At 52.5% G+C, this 24,372-nt stretch overlaps 7 protein-coding genes across 7 annotated transcripts; 2 read left to right on the forward strand and 5 right to left on the reverse strand.

Moving 5' to 3' along the window:
- Positions 1-4,711: 4,711 nt before the first annotated feature.
- ACET3X_007618 (uncharacterized protein) lies at positions 4,712-6,157 on the reverse strand (the record flags this gene model as incomplete). The annotated part of the gene is made up of 3 exons (XM_069453783.1): positions 5,924-6,157; positions 5,468-5,875; positions 4,712-5,415 (listed from the first exon to the last, which is right to left on the reverse strand). The coding sequence occupies exons 2-3, from the start codon at positions 5,739-5,741 to the stop codon at positions 4,712-4,714; spliced, it is 978 nt and encodes a 325-aa protein (XP_069304781.1). The 5' UTR covers positions 5,742-5,875; positions 5,924-6,157.
- A 1,473-nt stretch (positions 6,158-7,630) lies between these two features.
- Positions 7,631-8,554, forward strand: ACET3X_007619 (uncharacterized protein; the record flags this gene model as incomplete). Its single annotated transcript, XM_069453784.1, has 1 exon — positions 7,631-8,554. One exon carries the CDS (start codon positions 7,631-7,633, stop codon positions 8,552-8,554), a length of 924 nt encoding a protein of 307 aa, XP_069304782.1.
- Positions 8,555-8,752: 198 nt separating this feature from the next.
- ACET3X_007620 (uncharacterized protein) lies at positions 8,753-12,488 on the reverse strand (the record flags this gene model as incomplete). The annotated part of the gene is made up of 8 exons (XM_069453787.1): positions 8,753-9,394; positions 9,442-9,554; positions 9,618-9,902; positions 9,958-10,370; positions 11,164-11,246; positions 11,410-11,925; positions 11,977-12,256; positions 12,316-12,488. The coding sequence occupies 8 exons, from the start codon at positions 12,486-12,488 to the stop codon at positions 8,753-8,755; spliced, it is 2,505 nt and encodes an 834-aa protein (XP_069304783.1).
- Positions 12,489-12,888: 400 nt separating this feature from the next.
- Positions 12,889-14,332, reverse strand: ACET3X_007621 (uncharacterized protein; the record flags this gene model as incomplete). Its single annotated transcript, XM_069453788.1, has 3 exons — positions 12,889-13,392; positions 13,446-13,697; positions 13,748-14,332. The coding sequence occupies 3 exons, from the start codon at positions 14,330-14,332 to the stop codon at positions 12,889-12,891; spliced, it is 1,341 nt and encodes a 446-aa protein (XP_069304784.1).
- A 203-nt stretch (positions 14,333-14,535) lies between these two features.
- ACET3X_007622 (60S ribosomal protein eL27) lies at positions 14,536-15,186 on the forward strand (the record flags this gene model as incomplete). The annotated part of the gene is made up of 4 exons (XM_069453789.1): positions 14,536-14,543; positions 14,684-14,705; positions 14,760-14,955; positions 15,005-15,186. 4 exons carry the CDS (start codon positions 14,536-14,538, stop codon positions 15,184-15,186), a joined length of 408 nt encoding a protein of 135 aa, XP_069304785.1.
- A 666-nt stretch (positions 15,187-15,852) lies between these two features.
- ACET3X_007623 (uncharacterized protein) lies at positions 15,853-16,706 on the reverse strand (the record flags this gene model as incomplete). Its single annotated transcript, XM_069453790.1, has 2 exons — positions 15,853-16,311; positions 16,650-16,706. The coding sequence occupies 2 exons, from the start codon at positions 16,704-16,706 to the stop codon at positions 15,853-15,855; spliced, it is 516 nt and encodes a 171-aa protein (XP_069304786.1).
- A 2,191-nt stretch (positions 16,707-18,897) lies between these two features.
- ACET3X_007624 (uncharacterized protein) lies at positions 18,898-24,346 on the reverse strand (the record flags this gene model as incomplete). The annotated part of the gene is made up of 3 exons (XM_069453791.1): positions 18,898-20,778; positions 20,825-24,110; positions 24,165-24,346. 3 exons carry the CDS (start codon positions 24,344-24,346, stop codon positions 18,898-18,900), a joined length of 5,349 nt encoding a protein of 1,782 aa, XP_069304787.1.
- Positions 24,347-24,372: the final 26 nt, after the last annotated feature.

Raw genomic sequence — 24,372 nt, forward strand, 5'->3', positions numbered from 1 at the left:
GCTGAGACGACTACCCGTTTTGCCGGCAACAAACACCTTCTACAAGCGAAGTCCTCACCGCCCTTCTATTCTTATGCCTCGGATCTTCAATGGCAGGTTGAACCGTTGAAGCAATCTAAAAGCTTGCTGGCGAGCTAGGGTGAAGTAGACGGCGGCCGTGCTCCCCCACTGCGCCGCGCGCTCAGTGTACACCAAAAATGCCTGCAACGACATGCTGAAGTCGTTACTTGAGTCAGTATGTGGACGGTGGGCAAATCTGTCGACTTCCGCCTCCATGCAGCATCTCAACGGCAGCCAAAAGCAGGTTGCCATCTCGCTGCAGCAAAAATGCTTGTCGCTAGGGCGGCGCAATTCCCGCACGACATACCTGCGTGCGTCAGGTCTATGTCTCGCCACAATTCAGGGTACAGTGGTACACTACAGTATACCCCACGCTATGAAGCGAATTGCGACTATCCATGATTCGATTTGAGGAACACACGTTCTAAGAGAGGCCTCAGCGCGACTATGCATAGACAGCGATAGAATTCCACGGGTGCACTCAACCTACCGCAGCATCCTTTGTGCATTGGCCGTCAAACCCAGCTGTACGGACACATAATGTCCTGGTATAGCACTGCGGGAGCGGCTGTATGCACATTCGCATGGTAGGTCTCAATATCGACGCGCCATAGTTCTACTCTTCTTTATCCAAAGACGCACTTTCGCCGGGCAACATGCGAACAGATAACGCGTGCAAGCACTATTGCGCTATCCACCAAAACACGCCGTCTACGGTGTCTTCTCAATACCATGGCCAGTTCGCTGAAGAAAGCAACCATCATCGCCCGCGACCTTGGCAGCGGGCGGCTGGATAAATCCACACAGTCGCTTAAAAGCATTATCAATATATCTGAGCAGCATCGGCAATATGACGGTGTTCTACAGATCGCGTCAGAGGGACCCTGAGTGAAAGCCTGGCGCCGCGCTCAGCACATCCGCGTTTTCCCAGAGTCCTTGAATCGCCTAGTGCATTCTGATAGGAAATCAAGACTAGCAGTTCGTGTTGCCGTATCCGAGCAAAAAAAAAATCAAGCCGAGTTGCTTTTGGCCGAACCTCTAATCCGTGGCTATGCGAACGGACTACGTACCGAATTCAACGGGCTATGACGCTCAGGCCCGGACTACTTTGCGCCAAAGCGTTACTAGAGGCTAGATACGCGTCAACGGTGGACCACTCGCAAGATCCTCGAGCTTCTCCATCGCTATCCGAATACACCGAGAAGAACGTGCTCAGCCAGCCATCCCGGAATACGCCGGGGTGGCTGGAAAACATGGGCTGATCCGTCAGGAAAATCTCTGCATGCATTGCGGGCCGAGACAAGTCGCGCTTTGATCGTGTCGCAGTCAACGGTCGTCGTTCATTTGGTCACGCTGAAGTTGTTTGAGTCTTGCGCCTGCTTGTGGCTGGGTTCGCATGATGCGAACCACGGTACTAGTCGGTATAGCGCCATGCTACCATCAAGCACGCATGTAAATTTACGTCTACATGCTCTGCGAACACCAATACTAGGTCGATGCCCTTTGACCCCGCACCAAAGACGGCAATGTCGGATGTTGACCACCGACTTTTCCCCACGCGTAGGGACTGTCCTGCCTCAAACGCACACACAGCAAGTGCGTATCCACACATTGGGTCCCAAGGTCCCATCTTGTTGACATAATGAAATGTAGTGACTTGGGAAAACAACATCACCATCGGTAGCTTTGTTCCAATTCGCGGAATGTAGCATTTCCCGATAACCTCGGCTTGCACTATGTGTCTCATTGCAACATCACCATTCCCTACGGCCGGCTATTGCTTCGCCCCAGCACTCTCCGAATCACTGTACCAGATCCATGAAACAAGCCGGGCCAAAGCCTGAAACACACAAGTCTCTGCTACGGTAAACTAGCACATTCCTCGTCCGCAGTCTCCTGCGAACACATGTTGCAGATCAAACGCTCGATGTTGCAAACTCGACAATGTCATGTTCGAAACCAAGACGGGCGCATCCCTCCTGTCGAGTAAGTTACGTGCGTCGCGGGTCGGCTCTGCAAGTTTAGACACGTTCGGCATGCGCTTTGCCTGCATTGCAGATGTGCATGCGCAGCTTGCTCGTGTCTCAGATGTTGCAGGAACCATGCAGCGGCAGCCTTACTCGTGGAGGTCGTAAATATGTAGATGGATGGCATCACGTGTAACATACATAGTCGCATAGTCGATCTGGCAGTGCCCATCGCGTGACCATGTCTCTATCACTTATTGTCCCCCCTGAAAGCTGTGTCATATCATTCCGAGGACGGCGAGTCCAGTCTGTCCATAGTTAAATGGGAGCCTGATAGTGACAGAATAATGAGTCTGCGATTTTCTTGTCCAAATGCGTGACGTCTGCGGTAATTTCGAACACCCGGCCCTCATTCGACCAGTATCAACTTGTGCCTTCCTCAATGAGCACGACACATGGGCTGCCCCGCATGATGTGCGCCTCCGCGCCTCAGCCTACAGAGCTGAACTCCTGTCCTCTTTCGACTCTGTTAGCGGGCTCCTAGTAATAGCTATCAACTCTGCATCGTCAAGCAAAATTCACTACAATGATCATCATATCGATACTCTGCCTTCTCTTCACACATTTCTGCGTTGTAACCCCTCTCTACCAACTAGCTCGCAACTACCTCTCCGCACGCAGGTCTGGTTTACGCATTGTAGTCAGCCCCATCACTCCATATACCCTCCAATGGCGATTACTTGCTAGATTTTGCGGGTCGTACTTGCAGCAGTATCGATGGTACCGGGCCATCGACTGGACATGCTGTTGGGAAGACAATGCCAACTTACATCAAGAACTAGGTCTTTGTTTCATCATAGTGGCGCCAGGAAGTAATGTACTATGTACGGGTGATCCGATAACGATTGAACATGTGCTCAGGAAGTGGAGGGAGTTTGTGAAGCCTGACAACGTTAACGGTGAGCAGCACGATAAATGAGAGATAGAATTTGAAGAAGAGACTTATCAGTAGCCATAGAGATTCTGGGCACTTTTGGACAGAATATCGATACAGTATGTATCTTGACCTCCTTTCATCACCAGTCTGTCTTGTTTTTTCCACTTGGCGTTGGTAGGAACTGACACACAAAGTCCAACGGTGACGACTGGATTCGCCATCGCAAACTCACAGCGCCATGCTTCAGCGAGCGAGCCTCCGCCACTGTATGGAGCGAAACACTGCGACACTCAAAGATCATGGTAGGGCAATGGCTCTCATCGCCAGACGGCAAATGGAATAATATGGTCAAAGATGCAGGTACTTTGGCATTGAACGTCATCTCTTCAGTCGCTTTCGAGAACACAGAAGTCAACAAGCCAACACCAGGTCATACATTATCGCTTCGACACGCACTGGTAACAGTGATGAGTAACTCGATCTCTCCAACTATGGAAAGCATCCTGCCCTTCTTAAAGCTCCCAGTACTCCGGTCGTTACTTCCGAGCGATGTCAAAGATCTGTTACAAGCTATGCATGAGTTCCGACAATACATGGATGAAATCGTCGAAACAGAGCAAAGGAGCATGACGAAGGGGCACACTAAGGACTCTCCTCTCATCAGCACACTTATTGAGGCCAGTGGCCAAGTCAAAGCTGAAAGTGGGGCGTCGAAAACCAGCCTCTCAGACACTGAGCTCAGGGGCAATATCTTCATCTTCTTGGTCGGTGGGCTGGAGTCTACTTCCATCACTCTTTCGTATGCGATAGCTTTACTTGCTGTGCATCCCGATACCCAGGACTGGGTGGTGGAAGAGTTGAACGAAGTACTGGGTGACAACGTAAACAATGAGATGGAGTACACCAGAGTGTTTCCGCGGTTGAAAAGGGTCATGGCTGTCATGGTAAGTCATTGTTTTATGATCGCTCTTTTTCCCCCAGATGAGCGACGCAGACTTGAATGCTGATGATGCTGTAAGTATGAAACGCTACGTCTGTACGGCCCTTCACCACCTCTTCCTCGCTCGCCTTTCCCAGCGAGCTCTCAGCCGGCCATCCTCATGACGAATGGTAGTATCGAGGGAGGTACTACGTCTATAATGTTGCCCGCAAACACTCAACTCATGCTTAACTCGTGGGCCTGTCAAACCTCGTCTTTACATTTCCCTGACCCGCTCACATGGAACCCGAAGCGCTGGATCCAACCTCATCTTTCTGAGGCTGGCAAAACAGCTTTTCCTGAGGCTCTAGCCACAGAAGAGCTGAAGCACCCTACGTGTGGTAGCGGCTTCGTCGCTTGGGGTACTGGACCGAGGATATGTCCTGGAATGAAATTCAGTCAAGTGGAGTTTTGCAGTGCACTGAGCACCGTTTTGAAGAGGGCCAGATTGGAGATGGTGTGTGGGGAGCATGAGGAAATGAATACGGTAAGACAGAAGGTTGTAGACATCCTAAGGGACTCGTGTGCGGATCCGCTGCTGCTGCATATGAGACAACCGGAAAAGTTGGAGCTAAGGATTACCAACCGCTGAGACATATCGAGGTAATGGGCTTTGAGCTCAGGAAAGATGTCGTATTGGCCGGCGTATCCCATGACTCATTGATTGAAAATGATATGTATGCGTCAAATGAGATTGTATCAGTCCCTGATACATCTAAAGAAGAGAGTGCCCAATGCAACACACATTACCGAGAAACATTATCTCTGCTAAGCTGAATCCCGCGTAGTTCTCTCACGAAGTCTCGCACGCCATGCGCCTACGTTCCGACGCGATGATTCCACATGTCGTCTCGTTTCTGGCGCCCTCCTCATCGAGGTCAGTCGGCCCTCCATCTCATTCTCGCTCAGTTCGCCTTGCACAAACTTCCAAGTATCCGTCACGACAACATACTCGACCTCGTCTCCGGTACCATGATGACTCCATTTTTTCCCACCCAGCTTACTTGCGCCCTTCCATTTCCATTCCTCTAGTGTCGTCCCTTCGGCACTTAGATATCCCTCCAGCTGGTTTGACTGGAAGGCTCCGCCTTCCCTTCTCACTGGCAGCTTCCATTTCTTGTTTCGCTCGATTATGTTCATCATTTCCGCTTTCTTCCAATTGAGTGTTTCATACTCAACTTTGAGTACACGAAGGCCTGGATTTCCTTCAAAATAGCGTAGCCAGCCTTCGTCCATACGGAGTGGTTCGTTATTTTCCCAGAACCACCAATCCGAGTACCGGATGGTGATAGTAAGCTGAGTGGGCCGGAATTGTGGTACGGAGAAGAGATAGAAGAGTTCATGTCCGTTTTCGAGCCAGAACATTTGCGTAAAGAAGCGTACTTTCTGAAGCGAGTGCACCGCTTGCGGAGTCAGGTCTCGGAAGAATCTTTCACACGCTGGGGTGCGTGTGCGGCCATCGGGTCCACGATCTGTACCATGCATATCAGTTCTGGCATTTTCCCATGGAAAAGATCAGCATACTAAACCAGAAAGCGTACTCCAACTCCCTTAGAAACACCTTTTGACCTTCCGCGTATGCCAATCTGCACGTGCGCAAAAGCGCACTGTTACCCTTGAGCGGTCCTGAGAAGCCTGGCCTGTACCAGTACGAGTCTTCCGGATACGCTGATGTGTCGTCTTCGTACTGCATAAGTGCTAATTGAAATATGTCGTTGCGAATCTCGCCCGGCAGGACGCTGAAGAGTGGGCTTTGAGCCTGGAAGTTGGAGGGCGGTAAGATGGGACTAGACGTCATTGTGAGAGCTGCAGAGGTTTTTCGCTTAGGGTTTGTCGGACGAGAGTCGCCTGACGGGCATGGCGAGTTTATGTACCGCAACCCGAAGGTTGTGGTATCGGGTCTAGGCTGATGGTTGCCTGCAACCGGTGGGGCTGATCTGGTTAGCGGCCTTGCCTAGGGCCTGCAGCCAATAGACACACTCGCACACACACACTAACAGCCGCAGACCCACAGGGTTGTCGAATGCGGAGGTCCCTTTCATATCGGCTAGGGGTGTTACTGTAGGAGATATGATGATAATATCCTAAAAATCGATTTTGTGTCCTCACAAGAGACCTAGGGACACGGAGAGGGAAAGGGCGTACCTTCAAGACTGCACGCTGGTACGTGGTGTGACGACGGAGGGAAATTACCAGTACACACGTCACAGCAGGGACAACCTGAATCGTCTGCGCTAGGTAGGTATATCTAGGGCAACAACGTCGTGGAACCTGGAAAATGCTGCACACTTGGGCATTCACCATAGATTGACCGGACTGCTGGGTCGGTATCACAACGATTTCAACTGCCCTGTCAAAGAGCTGCAGCAGCATAAAAGTGCGTGAAATGTACTTAGTCAGCCATGCGCGAACGACTTGAGTAGATGGGGAGAATTTGACTTGCGAATTTGCATCGGCATAGCACTACCGGCACTGAAGATCGTCCTGGAATGCCTTGAACAAGCACACTGGTCAATATGTCGAACGTTTATGGTCTCCTAGACAACCTCTTGCTTGCAGTTGCCCATTGCCTGCGAGACGACACCGGAAATGGATACGACAATCTCAAGCTCTTCGCCTTGTGTTGTCTGAGGCTCCGACTTATTGCGTAGGAAGTTCGCCGCCTCGAAGTCGCCGTCATACTTAGATACACGTCCAAAACAAGGTCCCATCTCAGAGAGCTTGTGCACTACTTCGTCGACTCAGTGTACGAGACGAAGCGTTATATCAAGTATTTTGTCGACAAATAGGCAGACTGGCCAGGTCAGAAGCTTGTCAAACTGGTGGATTGTACAGGTAATCACCTGTATGAACATCTGGATAGGAGTGACAATGAGAACGCTGGTGGAAATGATGACGAAGAATGGCGATAACTGTGGATACAGTGAATGTGAACTCGCTAGCAGACAGCCGGATAAACTCTGGGCAATCGGGAACGCTTCGGGCGTTGCAGAGCGAACTATGTAATGGGGAAATCCTGAGTGGTCGTAGAGCTGAATCGGCACCATCGACAACTTCGCAAAAGCTACAAGTCCACGAAAAGAAAAACTATAGCATACCCTAGTAGGAGCCACCATAACGTAACAAGAAGTGAATACAGCTCAGGATGCAGCCAATAGGTCTTTGCCGAATATTGTGCTCTACATACCAGTACGATGATAGGCAGTACTTCTGACTCAAAATTTGGGTCTTATCTAGTAGCCTCCGCCATGTGACTGCATCTTCGAAAATTCCCTATGGTGCGGCAAATCAATCCAGGGTGAACTGTGGTTCTCGATGTTTAGTACAATACGCTGCGCCTATTCAGCAAATCAGAGGTGCGTGCCATAGGGTAGGTGAAGGGGCCTCGCGATAAAGCGGTATGCTGATTGGAGCATGGAGCGCAGCAAGGACCCGCTGTGCCCACCTTATTATCTTCTTATTGTTCAAGTTCGAGTATTGTGGTACTGTAGTTAGCGCACTCGAGAGCTATATAAGAGAGGTCCTGCACTTTCTTCCTTCTAACCAGCATCCACTCTCATACCACTTCGCAGTACTTTTCCACACTCTCATCAAGTACCGCCACTACCAGAAGTCCTGAGAACACCAATATTGGAAGCACCATCACCACACCACATGTCTACCTTTACACCATTCTCAAGACTCCCTATGGAGCTCCGCAAGCTCGTCTGGCAAGCGAGCAAGCCCACAACAGCAACCGTCGAATTCGACGAAGACGAATACCAAGTCACAAGCATTTCACCAGCATCTGCCCTTCTCACCACCTCAAAGGAAGCGCGGGCCACAGCGCTGTCCTTCTCTCTCCAAAAATTCCCCATCTGGGGCCCAGAAGACTGGGAGGATCTGGCCATAGATCCCGAGAACACGATCCTAGAGATCGTCATCAGACCGTCAAAGTCCGCCTCCTTAAAAATCACATGGACCGACATCTGGGGTGTACTGGGCGATGCACTGCCAGCCACAAGCCGCCTCCACATTGTGTGCAGTGAGCCTGAGCGCCTCGCCAGGCTGTACATGGCGGAAGAAGCAGAGTACCTTGGTGTGGGCCAATCCTGCGTCGAAGGCGGTTTGTTCAACAACGCCGAAACCGTTTCGGGTGAGCGAAAAACCCGTCAATCACTACACGCACACCTCACGGTCACTGCTAGCAAGCATACCGTTGAAGAAATCGACCAGAACGCCTCTGAAAAAGAGGTCACCGTCTGGAAGATTACCGACCAACAGTCTTCGGACGACTTTGGGCCTGAGGCCAAAACTTTCACCACCAGGGCCCTAGCCCGCGTTGAGGTCGACAATACCTCCAACATGTCCGTCGCGCAGCTTCACGATGCTGCAAGGACCTTTGCGCTGCCTGCTCGAGAGGAGGTAGAAGGGAAAGTGGAGGGGGGTGAGGAGGGGGGCGAGGAGGTGGAGGTGGTAAAGTCAGGGGTGGAACTGACTGAAGATGCTGTTGCAAAGCATCTGGAGGAGTGTGCAAGGCTGTGGGTGCCTAAGCCAAAGGATCCCAACTGGGACCCGGAGGGCAGTGTTGCAGCGGAGGAGAATGACAGCGTTTGGAAGTGGCTTTTGTAGTAGTCTCGCGGTACTTTTGGGTTGGCTCTGGCGGGGGAGAATCATACAACGTATTCCTGGCTGAAGTTTGGCACCTTGGTTTGACATTGATATGTGATGTGAGATACCCCGGCACCATCATTGGCCGTACTTGTACTTCGTCCAACAACACAGTCTGCTTCAAAACACCTCATCTTCTGGTATTGTGACATCTTAAGTCTACACTATCGGGTTGTAAAACCCAAACCTGTTCTTTGGATCCCACTTGCTCTTCAGCTCGGCTAATTTTGCAAGCCTTGCATTGTCTCCATACATCTCGGGCTTGCTCTCGTCTCCATTAGCATAGTTCACGTAGCAGTGTCGTTTGTTGTTGCTCTTGTCGAGGCCCGTGTACAGCGCCTCGCGCATCGCATGTGTATATGCATAAGCGTCTTTAGTCGCCTGCGCATCATTGCCAGCCCACCACAGCACTGGAGATGCGAGGATCGGATAGTCGCGCTCCTCGGGTGGCATCGCAGTGGAAGCTGTTTCAATAGCCCGTACACCTTGCATGCCGTAATTCTCCATCAACGTGATGGAAGTGTTAAAGCGAGGATCGGCTGTGATGTTACCGAATATCGTGAATGCTTTACGGACACCTTCAAGATCCCAAGCAGGTAGCGAGACTCCGGCTCCTGCAATGTTCTCGTTCCGCGTACAAGCTTGGCTTTTGAGGTTGTTTCCAGTCACCGTGTAGAGCTCTACGTAGTTGACGTTCGTCGATACTATAGTGGATACTGGATCGAGCGCTTTGAAACGCAAGGCGTATGGTTCAGCCTCCGCTTCCGTGCCCTCGTATGCTACAGTGTATGCCACGACCGGCTAGCGGAGAGTCAGTATCTAGCACACATGGCGTGGAGCCGTCTTACGTTGATGGGATCGACAGCAGGTATCCTCACGAACACTCCTGTAAGCGCTAGCTTCGCAGGACGTTTCGTAGCTGGTTCTTCGAACTCGTTAATCAACCTGAAGAGCGCCTCAACTGCAGATGTGATGATAAGAAGTCAGTTTGTGTCTCGGATACATTCGTACAGCCACAACTTACCTTTGTCAGTCTTGTAGATGAGTGAGTAGACGGTCCAGTTGGAGGGGATGTCGTAGGTCTTTACTTCAAGGCTGGTCACAATACCAAAGTTATGACCTGACCCTTGCAGGGCCCAAAACAAGTCGGCATTCCTCGTCTGAGAAGCTTCCACAACTTTGCCGCTGGCAAGAACCACGCGCGCAGACACAAGACCGTCTAGGGAATAGCCATGTTGGCTCTGCAGTAGACTGTGACCGCCGCCCAACAGTGGACCCGCTACCGACACACATTCTGAAAGCCCAGTAACTGGCAACAAGAACGATCAGTATGAGCTAGTCTATAGACGTGAGTTTAATCTCACCTGCATATTTCCCTAAGGCAAACAGGGAGCGAGTGATTTCGTGTTGCATTGTTCCGCCCCCGACCATCGCAGTTTTGCCATCCCGACTGAGGGTCGTAGTGTTCAGCTTCCGCATGTTGATCTGGATACCATACGACAGTTTGTTAAGCGTTGTGGTCCACCCATGGCCCCCCGTGACGGCCAAGAAGGGGATGTTGAGACGATTGGCCCATGCAACCGTTGATTGCACGTCGGACTCTGTTGCTACCTCGACCACCACGTTGTAGTCGGGAGATATGCGTGGGGAAGAACCACGGACCTGGAGATCGTTCCAGCGGGCATCCCACGGAAAGGTGATGGTGGCAGCTTCTGATAGGCGCAGGTTCAGGTCAGATACTGCGAGCTTCAGATCGTTTGTTTTGGACTCATATGAGCTATGAGTGGCACACAACAGCCAAGTTGCAATAGTAGGTAAAAGCATAATGACCGATCACTTATGCTGACGCTCAGGTGGAGAGTGCAGGAGGAAGAGAAGACTGGGGGAGACGCTGAGCACAAGACATGCGTGTCGCTCTATGTATTGGATCAAGCCTCATAAAGCATCTGGCAGGCACCGACCGTGGGTCACATTCGCAGCACCATTGCTGCACTGCAAATGTCGGTAAGCAGATCACGGACTTCAGTCCGTAGTACAACCATGTTGCTAGTGCATTATATCGCTTGTCCAATGATCTGGAGTGAAGGATGCAGACTGGCGCGCCAGGGTGCCGGAGCAGCGGACATGTTTTTCGGTGATCGTATCGCTCTTATGCCGTCATACTGTTGCAACCTTTGGATATAGCCAGTGCGCTGTCTCTGTTTTTGAGCCAGATGAGCTGAGTTGATGTCTGGTGTGCAGGAGCAGGAAGGCGGCAGCGTCCACGTCCGTATCATCTGCCAAGGCGGCACGGGGGCGGCTCTCCACGGACCGTCAACAGGAACTCGAATTCAAACACCACCACTACACAAAATCTCTTATTACTTCAGTACTGTCACGACACTGAGAAGCCGGAAATCAGGATGACGATGCACATAATCTCACTGAGTCGACACTGAGGGCATCCCACTGTATGTCGTTCAAGACAAGACCACACCTTGCTGTAGTCGCAAAGCTTGAGCGACCGGAATCGTGTGAGGACATCCTACGCCGCCAGTCCTGTAGGATAGGCTCTCTAGCATAGCACTCACCGTTCAGCATTGGTTTGTGGCAACGGACCAACTGAGTGTTGCTCTACCAGCGAATTGTCAATCTTTGTCTGCTCCTCAACGATCTACATTCGGAACAAATGTCAGTCTCCAGGTTAGTATGCGAGCCGCTTCCAGAATTTCTCCATTACAGAGGTCTTCTGAGATTGAGTTTTCAAACGGATGAGTATGAGCTTGTATAGTTCGAGTACACCAAACCTATCGAACCACCGTTCCGAGCCAGCTTACAATGGCCTCCACGCACTCATCAGGCGCCTCCTCTGCTCCAAAGTGTCCGACTCCGTCCCCTAGCCCATGGTTCTCAATCTTTACGCCCTCACGAACCCATTCCCTCCACACATCCGGAAAGTTGAACCTAGTTCCAATGCCCGCCTCACTGTACAGCAGCAACACCGGCACTTCAATCTTCCTTCCCTCTTTCTGATCTTTTTCCTGTTCCTCAAGATCTGTCGTAGCGCCCTCTTTGTAGTCTTCGCAGCTCGCTTTCAGCGTATGTTCCTGTGCGAAAAAGTCGCCATACACAGTCAATGCATCGTCGGCCTTTAATTTCGCAACACAGGCAGGATTCTCCCCTCCTGCCCAGCGCAAGATCATTTCCTGACACCAGTTGGACGGCCCAAAAGCGGTGATCATGCGCGTCGCCAAATCCACGTTCGCGAGCAAGGGCCAGTGGAAGTACCCCGTAATCCCCTTCGCCGTAGTAGCTGGGGAGGCGAAGTTCTGCCATTGAGTCGAAGTCGGAACCTGGTATGATCAGCTGTCCGAAACCCAACAATGCATAGGGATGCATCATACGATGTCGATTAGACAAACACCTAAGATGTCCACTCCGTCTACCCCGCTGACGGTGAGGCGATGCGCAACTCTCCCTCCACGATCGTGCCCAATAAGCACAATCTTCACGTTCCCATCCGCGCTCTTGCTTTTCTTGACCTCCGTCTTCAGCGCCTCAAGTACTGCCGTTCCAACACTCAGCTTATCGTTCCGCTCGATCGGTGCACTAGCACCATAGCCGGGTAGATCTGGAACGAAGAGCGGCGCCTGGGATGGAAGCTGGGGAATTACATGTCGCCACCTGGCCTCGTGTCATTCTTTCCGTAATACACGATGGTAGAGGGGGGAAGGATTAATCACATGTAAGCAGACTGCGGGTAGCCATGGATCAGAACAAGTATGGGATTCTTGTTGTCTGCGTTATCTAGAGAGCGCGTGTAGCAGCATACTTTTTCCTTGTTTATGATGGACTTTGAGAGACCAAGGCTGCTTAGCTTGGAGTCTTGGATTCTGAGAGCGGATGCAGATGTCATGGCTGCGACGTATTTTGTTCAAATCAGGAAAGGGTTGCTGGAGAGCAGAGTACTGAAATGAGAGATATATGGGGGCAGTGACTGGTGTACCTCGGCAGGCTGTACGGTGTTGGCCAAATGTCACTTCCCACGCCCTTCCATCCTGCGGGCCAGATGTTGGGGTATGTGCAAGACCGAGGTATGACGCAATCACGCGATGTCACGTGAACCAACCTTAAATGGCCTTGGGTTGAAAGCAAAAGGTGTTCTTGGAGAGACAACCTGACCAAGTGAACATGTCCCATATCTTTCAAACTACCATTTGCACCCTCAGGTATGGCATACGGTCTACCAGGTCTCCAACTCGAATACCAAGAACGCCATCGCTATGCAGAAAAACACCGAGCCCTCCTTTTCTACATCATTGCTCTCTTGCCAGGATCATCTTCTCACGCTCTGCCTTTCTTCGGACCGTGCCCTTCTTTGTGTGCCTTCTCTCGTTCTCTTCCTTCCTCTTGAGGGCCTTGAGCTCCTCGTTCTTGATCTCACCAGCCTTCTTGACAGTCTTGGGCAGATGCCTGTGTCTCTCGATACGCTTGATCTCTGGCATGTGCTTGTATCGCTCCTTGAGCGCTGCGTCATACTCGAGCTTCTGTCGTAGGGCAAATGACTTGACGCCCTGCCTCTCGGAAGCCCTCGCTCTCCATAGGCGGACGTTACCATCGTCTGAGCCGCTTAGTACGTAGTTGTTATCGGGACTCCACGCCACGGCGAAGACGCGCTGCATCCGCTTGGTGTGGTAGACGTCGCGGGAATGGCCCTTTTGTCGCTCCCAGAGTCTTATAGATCGGTCGTAAGAGCCTGTGATCAGCTCTTCTCCGGTGGGAGAAAACTCAATCGACATCACTGCCGCAACATGTCCTTTCTGTTTGTGGTTAGCAGTTGGTAGTAGTTATGGCGTGAAGATGGCAAACGTACCAGGACTTGCAGTGCCCGTTTCATGTTGCGCATGTCAAAGATGTATCCATTGTGGTCTTCCGACGCGACAGCGAAGTTGTAGGCCTCCATAGGATTCCAGGAGATGCAGTTTGCTGGAAAGTTGAGCACGGTGCGGTGCAGGGGCGAGTTCGTTCGGGCATCGTAAAGGATGACAGCTCGATCGGTTGCGCACGATGCCAATATCGACGTTTCGACCTGGTTGAACTTGACGTCCGTGATGGTATCAATGGCCTGTCACACAGTCAGTATATGCCTTGAATTAACCATGCATCGTGACCTACCGATGGCCACACGAGGCTCGAGACTGGAGCGCCTGACGTCCTCGATGTATCGTATATGGAAATGACGCTAGATCCAGCAGCGAAGGTGGGCAGTGAGCGGTGGTGCGAAACGGATGTAAAGGCCGAGTTGCCGTGCCATGTCGCTTTTGGCGGCGATTTCGATGGCTGCGCATATGGCTCGAACAACTGAATCTGACGGTCTGATCCACACGTGATCAGTTTCTTGTCCCGCGTCCAGCACATGCCCTTGACGAGGTTTTCATGCGCCTGTGCCTGCCATTTCTCCTCCCTGCTCGTGAAGTCCCAGACTTTGACGATGCCGTCTCCACTGCCACTGGCAAAATGCTCAAGCGAGTTCGGGTCTTTTGCGAAGGAGTACACGCCGTCTACATGGCCAGGTTCGAAGTCGCCCAGGAAGGGCTGCGCAAACATGCGCTCGACTTTTGTCGCATTGAGGGCTCTGGTGTATTCTCGCGCGCGCTCAAACGGGTGGAGGTTGGGGTCCAGATTTCTCGTGACTTTGGCGACACTGGAGCCGGGGGCCTGTGTAGACGCCGTGGACCGGCTGAGGGCCTTGATCTTCATCTTCGTCGTTGTCCAGCTCTCGACGCTCGCCGCCGCGAAGTTTTGGCGGGTCTTGAGGATTTCTAGGCACGGGCGGGGCCGGCCAGTCCCAAAGGCGTTTAGCGTGGCGGCGCCGGACACAACGAAGAAGCGAATATTGCACCCAGTTTCCTCATTCTCGAACCGCGACCAAGTACCCATCACTAACCCGGACAACAGCCAAAATGAAGTTGTGAGTGCCTCCAGTACCCACGAATCTGTCTGCGATGCAAATTGGCGCCCGCGATGCGTTTTCATGTGTCCGGGCCGCCGTTTACTGCATCCTTGAAAAACGACCACATGCGACAGAGCAGCTGCTAACACACCCTCCAGCCTCAAGGTCGGACGCGTTGTCGTACGTTGAAATCGCTCGATCCCACTCCCTCGCAGTCACTCACAGCCCGCCTAGATCATCACCCGGGGCCGCTATGCCGGAAAGAAGTGTGTGATCATCTCACCACTTGACAACGGCACCAAGTCCCACCCCTTCCCTCACGCGCTCGTTGCCGGTATCGAGACCTACCCATCCAAGGTCACCCGCCGCATGTCAAAGACCAAGCAGGCCAAGAAGAGCAAGGTCAAGCCTTTTGTTAAGCAGGTGAACTGTATGTGGAGATGAGGACGCAGTTCCTGGGCAGACGCTGATAGACGCAGACACTCACATCATGCCTACCCGGTACACCATCGAGCTCGAGAACCTCAAGGGCGTCATCTCCGCCGACACATTCAAGGAGGTCTCGCAACGGGAGGAGGCCAAGAAGACGGTCAAGAAGGCCTTCGAGGAGCGATACCAGTCCGGAAAGAACAGGTGGTTCTTCACTCCCCTACAGTTCTAGGCTTTCCTTTGGTTACGGCTGGGCGCAGATGGGCATGATTTGATACGGAAGATGCTGCATGAGCGGTGGATATCATAGGAGGACAGGACCCCAAAAGTGGCCTGCCGTCCAGGCGTGTATTTCGGCTTGATAATCAAAGCATGAAAAATCCGGCATCCGGCTCAATTCACGAACTTCATGAAATGCACATGATCTTCACGTTGGCCTCCTTTCCACTACTGGGTGATGCTAGCAAGATGTATCGTGCTGGTGGGATTCTGGCAGGGTGAAGACGGCCGGACGAGACTACCGAACCGATGTACCGAGCCATCGATCGAGTAGCTGCAGAGTAATCAGACCGAACATTTCACGTCAATGGTTCCGCATGCAACACTGGTGAAGGTGAAGGCATCGCCTGTGTCTCCTGGCTCCTTGGTAAGAAGACAGTCCCACCCGGCTCGGTCCACGCAAAGCCCCTGTCTGTACGAAGAACAGCAATTGAATACAAGGGATATCATGTCATTAATCGATCTATCTTCCAAGGAAAGGTGCGCTAACAGGCGCAAGAAGGTTACTCCCCGTTACACCAACAAGCCCACACTGATGGACGCCCCTTTGCCCCTGCTTTTCCGCTTGTTTCTCATCGTACAAACACACCGCCAGGCTTTGCACATCCGAGCCATACCTTTACTGCTTGACCTCGTCAACCTTCTTCTTGGTCTGCTCCTTTCCCTTGTTCAGGTAACTCAGCACAACATCACACGCATCGCTCAACATCCTGAGCTCGAAGCTGAATGTCGCAACGCCCATCTTGACAACGCCGTTGTTGTAGTGCGTCTTGTTGTACTCGTTTTGCCAGGTATCTTGCACATATGTAACGGGCGTGAAAGCATATTCCTTCAACTTTGAAGTGTCTTCCTTGACGATGGGCAGGTGTGTCTCGAGGGTGGATAGGCCAGAGTCTCCGAGCTGGTCGGCGCGTGCCAGGTACGGTGAGATGTAGGAGTAGGGTGTGCGCAGGTAGGGGTGGAAAGGTGCGACGACGGACTTGTAGGTGTTGCTGGCGAGGTTCAAGGCGCGCGAGCCGTAGGGGTTGGACTTGAAGGTCTCGACGCTGTCGTGAACCACGGGGTAGGAGTGCAGATGCTGGAGGTCATTAGCTCAGTGGCCAAACTTCAAAGGTCAAGATGCGATCGCATCCACGGTTGCTTTTCGGCCAATTGATATCGGATACAGTTCATGCTGTAAGAAGGTTCCAAGCACAGCGAATTGATTGGCTAGGCGTAAGCTCTGCATCTGCATCGCGCAATTCGTGCGCTGCACTGCTGACCCGAGTAGATTGCGGTCCCAAAGGTCATTCAGACGTTGCAATGATTCACAATTGATGCCAGACAGCGCAGAAACGCAATGTGGTGTGCTTTCCGTTGTGGCCACCAAGAGGCAGGGAGGTATGAAGGGTGTATAGAAAAGTAAATAGTACGTACCGACAGAACCTTTGAGGCGGGCGTCTCGCCGTTGGTCAGAGGCGCTTGAGAGCTCATGTTGTTGCCGTCCTCTGTAGCGTGCGGTGCCATTAATTGCAATAGCAGATATGCAGTCTACTGTTGTGGATGGTGAATGACTGTTGAGCTGAGAGGCAGTGGAGGAGTAACAGTAACGTAGAGAGAGAGAACGGGTTCAGTCGACCTTATTATACGGTGGTGCGCTATGATGTGACTGTCTTTTACTGGGAGGCTTTGCTGAAAGCGGCGTGGTTCAGTGGGCTGGGGTGAAGTAGATGCAATGGCATGTGAAAGTGGCTATCGACAAGCGCAATGTCCACCTACGCGGGAGCTACCAAAACGTCACTACCCAAGTCAACTTGTCGCGTCGCTTCTCGTCTCGAACCTCGAGAAGCAGCGTGCGGAGTCGCTGCAAGCCAGACGCTGCACAAACATGCCGCAACATGCTTTTTTGATATCTGCCCCGCGTCTCCAAACTCTATCTGGCGCACGTAGAGCGTTGGGGAGTAGGGATGCAGGGCGTACAGTTTGCGCCTGGCATGTGAAAGCAGCGGCGCTTTGGCCAGTCACAATTCAGCGACGTTAGATAAGATCAGCCACGCCCTCTCTCGTTGGCGAGATACTCAAACAGCTCGGCTGCCTTGTATACACAGGTATGCCGGCTTCCCTTTTGTATCCTATCGCGACCTGGTCGTACTGTGCGTCGACTCCGCTCGCGCGTCAGCTATCAGGTGAGCTCCAATTCATCGCTGAGGACCGACCGTGGATCGACTGGCAGTAGTGCATTGCAGCTAGGGATTCTCGCATCTCAATTGGGCTCCCTTATCACGTCGATGGTCCCCTTGGTGCCATTGAACGGTCGCGGGTACCGGTTCCGTCATACATGCCGCACGAGTACTCCTGTTGTGCATCGGCATGAGTGCAGGACGACGGGCGTCTCGATACCAATGCAGCAGGCAGTGGGACGTGTTGAGGCCATCCCAGGCCCTGAAATAGAATCGGAACTTCCAGGGCTGAGCTATCGCATGTGAAAGTGGATGACGAGGGTTGGCGCTCTGCTAGTGCACGAATCGTGTTTTTCCGCACATGTTGCGCGAGCTTACTCATCCGCCAGAGCGCTGCTTTGCATGTCACGCGTTGCGGCTCAAGCTCGCAGAGAAATATCCTCTCACAATTTCTTCAATGGCTTGGCTGTCACGAGTGACGAGACTCACCATCAGCTGCTACCGAGCCTCACTACAACCGCGGCATGCATCCGTCTCCAGACCTCGATAATCGGCATTCCTTCTTGACAGGGCCGGAATGCCGGCAAGGAGGCGATAGACGACGCCCATGCCCGCCACTTTCATCACAGCGACAGCTTTCACGTGCTTATGCGCCGCGGCGGATCGACGGGCTAAGCGGGGACGGTTCATCGTTGATCGCTGTCGTTTGTTGAGGCTAGTTCGACGACATGCGTTCTTGGGAAAAGGACAAGGCTGCAGTCACGGTTGCGCAAGACGGCAGCTATCCGTCAGCGAGTGGGTACGCTGCAAGCACGTAGACATGTCGTTACGAGGTCGTGTAGGGGTGCTGGAGCCATTGAGCACCTCAACATGCCCTCTCATCCTGCCTTTTCTGGTCAAGAGTATCTCAACCGTACATTTTGAACATCGGCCCGCGTCGCCTCTCCGTGTAGCGCATGATGATGTATTCTTATATGTTGGATGTACAGATATCACTTCCCCCGCGGACCTTGCGAAGACCATGTGCAGATACGAGTCCCAACAGGCGTACTCTCAGAGTTGTAGGAGGCGGGTTGCCGATCTGTATGACGTGAAAGATGATGACGACCTATACCTGTAGCGAATTCTTTGATATGCGGTACGTCTCTTTGAGAGCCTCTTTTCCGTATGGAGCATATGGGTTTCGGAAGTTGTGAGTGGCTCGTCGGTCATGGGCCATGGATATACATGTAGCAGTAGCTGGTAAAACCCTTTGCTACAACATAGCTACGCCGTCTCGGTCATGGGTGTTAATGGCTATCCCAGCAGACTTTGATATGCTCAGTCTCAAAGTCCATTCCGGTACCGTCATCGCCGTCAAAGGATTTGCAAATTGGAACACTTTTGCCATTGCACATTGCTGACATGTTAAACTACATCAATATTATTCCGCCTTTTGCCAAACGCCCGAACCATGCCCAGAAACACCTTCAATGTAACGTACAAGCAAACGAAAACAGTGGCGCCTAATCGCTACTCCGCCTATGCTTCTTACTCTTCTTGTCCTTCTTGGGTGATTGTTGAACAACCTCTTCCTCTTCAGCAGCATCGACATCCTCCATCTCCACGTCGTTCATCTGGACATCGCCATCGACATCATCGTCCTCTTCCTCTTCTTCTTCCGACTCGGAATCGGAATCACGCTTCTCACGAACATCGTTGAGCACGACGTCATTGATCTCCTCGGCAGCGTTCTTCAACGGATCCCTGATCTTGACCGGTGCGAGCACGTCAAACGCACCCGTACCGGTACCACCCAGTCTACCAACAACAATACGTGCACTGGGGTTCTTGAGCTCATCCCAGTCGCGCTCCATGACAGCGTCCTTGAGGAAACCAACAGTGGTTTCGAAACTCATCTTCATGAAGGGACTCACGTTGCCCTTCATACCGATACGGTTGAAAGGCGTGAAACCACCGCCCTTGGTCATAGTATCGGCGATGAGGTTGAGATGGCGTTGGTCGACGGAGATACCGTGACCGGAGAAGACGCCGTGCATTTCGCGGACGATTGTCGCACGGGCGGCTTCGACGCCGTAGAGATGCAGCATAGCCACAATGTCGTTGGTCGTAGTACGGTTCACATCGATGATGTGTGCGTACTCGCGCATGGCAATGAGGTTGGAGCCTTCCGTGTTGATGACATCCTCAGGGTTATCCTTTGACTTGGCTGAATATTGGGCAGCAGTAATACCGGGAATGACGTGGATAGTGGCGAAATTGGCAGCGTCTTCCACATGGTGCAGCATGAGAAGCTTCGGCCTAGAGGCGGAGAATTCAAAGGTAATCTCGCAGAAAGCTCCCTTGCGGTCGTCGAACTTGAAGTCGAATATGTCACTGTTCTTGTGACAGATGCGGTCGTGGCGGATTTCCGAGGACTCATCGGTGGGGACAAGCATACGTTCATCCTCATCGTCGAGGTTGGGGTCAGGGGTAACCGCGCGCGAGGGCTTGGGGCTGCCACCGTAGGTCTCATCGTCTTCGCTGACCTCGTCTTCTGCATCAAGCCTATCGTTGACAGCCTGTTCTTCCTCTTCCGGATCTTCGTAAGCTACACTGTCCTCTCGTCGGCCCCGATCCTTGGCGTGCGTAGTGTCGTTGTCACCTTCGCCGTCATCGCTGTCGTCATCATCTGCTCCGCCTTCCCGACCAGCACGGAAGGTCTCCTCGGACTCATCAACTGTTTGCTCTCCGCTCCTACCAGTCTTCTCACCGATAGTGGGGATAGCGGCCGACTTCGCTGTTGACAAGGACTTTTCTGCAGCCTTCTTCTTAAGATCGACACTAACGATCTTCTGGAGACGGGGACAGAACTTCTGTTCGATGGACTCGGCAACGTCGCGAACCTTGATGGCATATTCTTTTGTGTATTCCTTTGCTGGGTAGAAGTCCAGGCGGATCTTGTAGCTCCTGGCTTGGCCAAAGTTTTGGCCAGGACCAGAGGTTTCAGTGACTGTGACCTTGTCTAGCACAGCCGAGAGCGGCAAACGAGTGATACTCTTGGCAAACCTTTCGTTTTCTTCCTTGGACAGCTCGGGATGGGGATAAAGCTGCATCGATGGGGTGGAGATGTTCGCACTAGCAGTCATGACGATTTCTCGTAGACGGGGGATACCGAGTGTGACGTTCTTTGCAGAATGGCCAGCCAAATGGAACGTGTTCAGCGTCATTTGTGTAGACGGCTCGCCAATAGACTGTCCAGCAACGACACCAACAGCTTCGCCAGGTTCAACAAGAGATCGGAGGTACTTGAGATCAAGCATCTGCTCGAAATTACGCTTGAGAATCTCGCCCTCGGGGTCCTTCTTCTTGTTTTTGAGCAGCTTGTCGGGGTTTTTGTCACAGTACTGTGGTAATTAGTATATTGTAGTAACATGAGGTTGGGAAACTTACGTCGCGCTTGGCCTGCAAAAACTTCTCAGAGGTACTGCCACTATGCCGTGATGGCGTGTAAACTGCAGTGGCAGGATCCATTGCTGCCACATCGCCTTTCTTCGCCTTCTTCGCAGCCTTCTTGTTGTGCTCAGCTGCTTCATCACTAGAGACCTTCGGGTAGGCTTCTGCGGTGTGGAGCGCTTGGACTAGCGAGTAGAAGTTCTCCGCCTGGAACTTGAAGTCGTTGAGATACTTTTGCTTTGTCGTGTCGAGACCGTCTTCACCGTACAGGAACTGAACCATGGTACCGTCGGAGTCGCGGACTGAAGTGTCGTATTCGACCTTGAGACCTTCCATACCCTTGATGATACATCGTTGCAGGTAACCGGAGCGCGAAGTCTTGACAGCGGTATCAATCAGACCTTCTCGACCAGCCATCATATGAAAGTAATACTCTTGCGGTCGGATACCAGTCAAGAAACGATTCACAATGTAACCACCAGCACGGACGCTTGTCTCGAAGGGCTTGAAGCATGGCAGAGTTTTACCAGAGATCATAACTGGAACTCTTCGACCTTCCAAGACTTGCTGACCGAGATTACATGAAATCTGGTTGGCGTTGACCATACTACCCTTGGCTCCAGAACCTGTCATGGCTTGCATTTGGTTCTTCGGGAATGGCTTGATGAGCTTGTCTGGCAAGCAGGCCGCAGTGACCGTGGAGGAGATCTTGCCGTTGGCAGTGTTCGTAAGCAGATCGAGACCGTGTTGCTTGGTATCGTCTCGCAGGACAGCTTCAAGTCGTCGCCGTAACTCGGGGTTGGTAGGGTCAATCTTCTCCGCATCCATAGTGACGTACTTGGAGGCCACCTCGAACCCGATTCTCTCTGCCTTTCGAAGTTCCTCCAATCTAGCACGATCTCCTTCCTCTGTAAGAATCAGATCCTGAACACCACAGGAGAAGGCGCGCATGTGAAGCATCTTAGTAAGCAGCCGACCGATAATGCTGAGGGCTCGTCCAGCAATCGTCTCCCCATATGCTTCGTAGATGCCGTTAATCAGACCACCTGCGGCAGGTCCAATCTGACTCTTGTCCATGATACCGGAAAGCAGTTGACCATCCTTGACAATGACAATCTGCTCTTCGACGTGTGCACCCCAAAGCTTGCCATTGGTGGATGACTTGGACGTGAGGGTCAGTTCTTGATATTCTGCAGGCTTGATGTTCTTCAAAACAGTGGAGATGATCTGCTTTCCTGTCCACATCGGCCGGGGCTTCAGTACTGCCGGGATCACGGTCTCAAGCCTACCTGATGTCGTGTGTCCATCTTCAGGTCGCAGACAAGAGTAAAGTAGTTGGTGGTACTCTTCCCGTGTGAAGAAAGTGTCCTTGTTCGAAAGCCAGACGCCCATGGAAATATGGTCCTGAATCAAACCACGCAGCGGCTTTCCAGCAGTCGCAGACAGGTACTGATGATCTGTGTCCGCGACCGTCATAGCCTCCGCTCGGGCAAGCTCGTTCTGGGGGAAATGCATGTTCATCTCGTCACCGTCAAAATCGGCGTTGTATGTGTTGCAGTTGGCGTAGTGCATGCGAATGGTCTTCTCTCCCGGTAGGACACGTGCTCGATGCGCCATCATTGAAGGCTTGTGCAGCGTCGGCTGTCGGTTCATGATGACAACGTCGCCGTTGTTCAGATGACGATGCACTTTCTTATTCCGAGCACCGTTGGAGTACGAATTCGAGGGTGCGAGCAGTTGGTTCGCCAATGCCAGACGCTCCTCATAATTCTTCTTCCTCAGCGAGATGACTTGCCCAAACTCGTTCTCAATAGCATGCGCTCCGGGCCACTTGTCTGGACCGTTTAGGACGGCTTCTTTGAGATCGTAGAAGTTGTGATTTGTGACGGGCTCCGGGTATGTAAGCTTCATGGCGAACACTGGAGGAACACCAATCTCGTTGGTCTCGATGTTCGGGTCGGGCGAAATGACACTGCGCGCGGCGAAGTTGACACGTTTGCCCATCATGTTTTTCCGGAAGAGACCCTCCTTCTTTTCCAGGCCCTGCTTGATACCATCAGCGTTTATGACTGCCGCGCGGCCCTGTATGGGATTTGCATCGCGATCGATGAGCGCGTTCACGGCGCCTTGCAGAGCGACGAACTGGGTCTGCATGTCGTCGAAGTTGCGTTGTCGGTATCCGAGTTCGTTGGGTTTGCCCTGCATCTCCTGGCTGATTTGACGGATCGTGTCGCATGCTTCGAGAATGCTCTTGTACAGCTTGTTCCTGGCAGATTCGGCAATAGAGTCGCCGGTTTTGTCTTCTGGTCTGTACTTGTTCGGCGGTACAATGATTGCTTGGGTAAAAAACATGTCGGCGTTTACATTGACGAGAGAGCCGGTTCCGTAAGGACTGTAGAGCAGTCGCATCATCTCAGGCTCGCTTTCAAAGAGCAGAGTCATGGCCGCCTTGACTTCTGTTGCACTCACGTACTCCTGCAGACTCTCTGAGGCATCGGTTGCGGGCTTCGCTTTGCGGGCCATGCGCGACTCGGTAGCAAGGAGCGAGCCGTCGGCCTGCTGTATGTCTTCCATATCAACGCCTTCGTCCTCGTCCGAGATCGGGTCCAGGTCCGCGACTCCTTCGTCCGCGTGTACGTGTTGCTTCTTCGCCCGTGCGTCTCTGCGAGCCAGGACATCCAGCGGGTTCTGTATGCGCTTCTCGAGCTGGGCCATCTTGGCCTTGTCTTTCTCGCTCATGGCCTTCCGGAAGATCTTGATGCCACGGTCCTTTCGGTATGTTGGGCTGATGCCTTGGCAATTGCCGCAGGTCTTGCGCTTGCTGAGATCGGCGTAGAAGTCCTTGACCACCTGTCGCCGCGCGTCGGAGATGGTCTCGTTCTTGTCGCGCATCGATCGCAGATCGTGCTTTGAGATGTTTGCCTTTTTCAAGCACGTCTTTACGTAGCGGTTGCGCTGTGAGATGATGTCGGCGTTGTCGTCGTCATTGTCGTCTTCCGAGTTGTCTGCATTTTCGGTGCTGGATTTGCCCTTGTCCGTGTTGATATGCTCGTGCATCTCGGCCGCCTCTTTTACTAATCCGCATCGTATTAACCGCAGCTTGGAGACGAATTCGTTGATCTGAACGCGGGCGAGCTTGAGCTGGTGGCAGTATGCACACTTGCCGCGGAGCAGTCGCAGCAGCTGGTCCATGAATGTGAGGTGGTATACGGGTACGGGGAGCTCGATGTGGCCGCAGTGGCCGGGACAGCCCAGGAAGCTGGTGAGACCGCATGTTCCGCATCTTGGAGCTTGTTAGCGGACTGAGCAGAGCTTGCAGAAACGTCATGAAGCTCACGGGTTGTCCAAGAAGGCGCCCAATGCAGCATCGTGCAGACCGCCGGGCACGGGGTGCAGCAGTGTATCAAACGTGGTCGGGTTCGTGATGCGCTTCACCGAGAGCGACTTGATGTCGTTTGTGGTCAAGAAGCCAAACTCGACGCCATTAATGGCCGAGGAAGTCGGCTGGTGGGTGTTCATGGCGGCACCTGTCTGCCTGTTGCGCT

This window comes from Alternaria dauci, chromosome 7, assembly GCF_042100115.1.
Source record: "Alternaria dauci strain A2016 chromosome 7, whole genome shotgun sequence".
NCBI classification, from domain to species: domain Eukaryota; kingdom Fungi; phylum Ascomycota; class Dothideomycetes; order Pleosporales; family Pleosporaceae; genus Alternaria; species Alternaria dauci.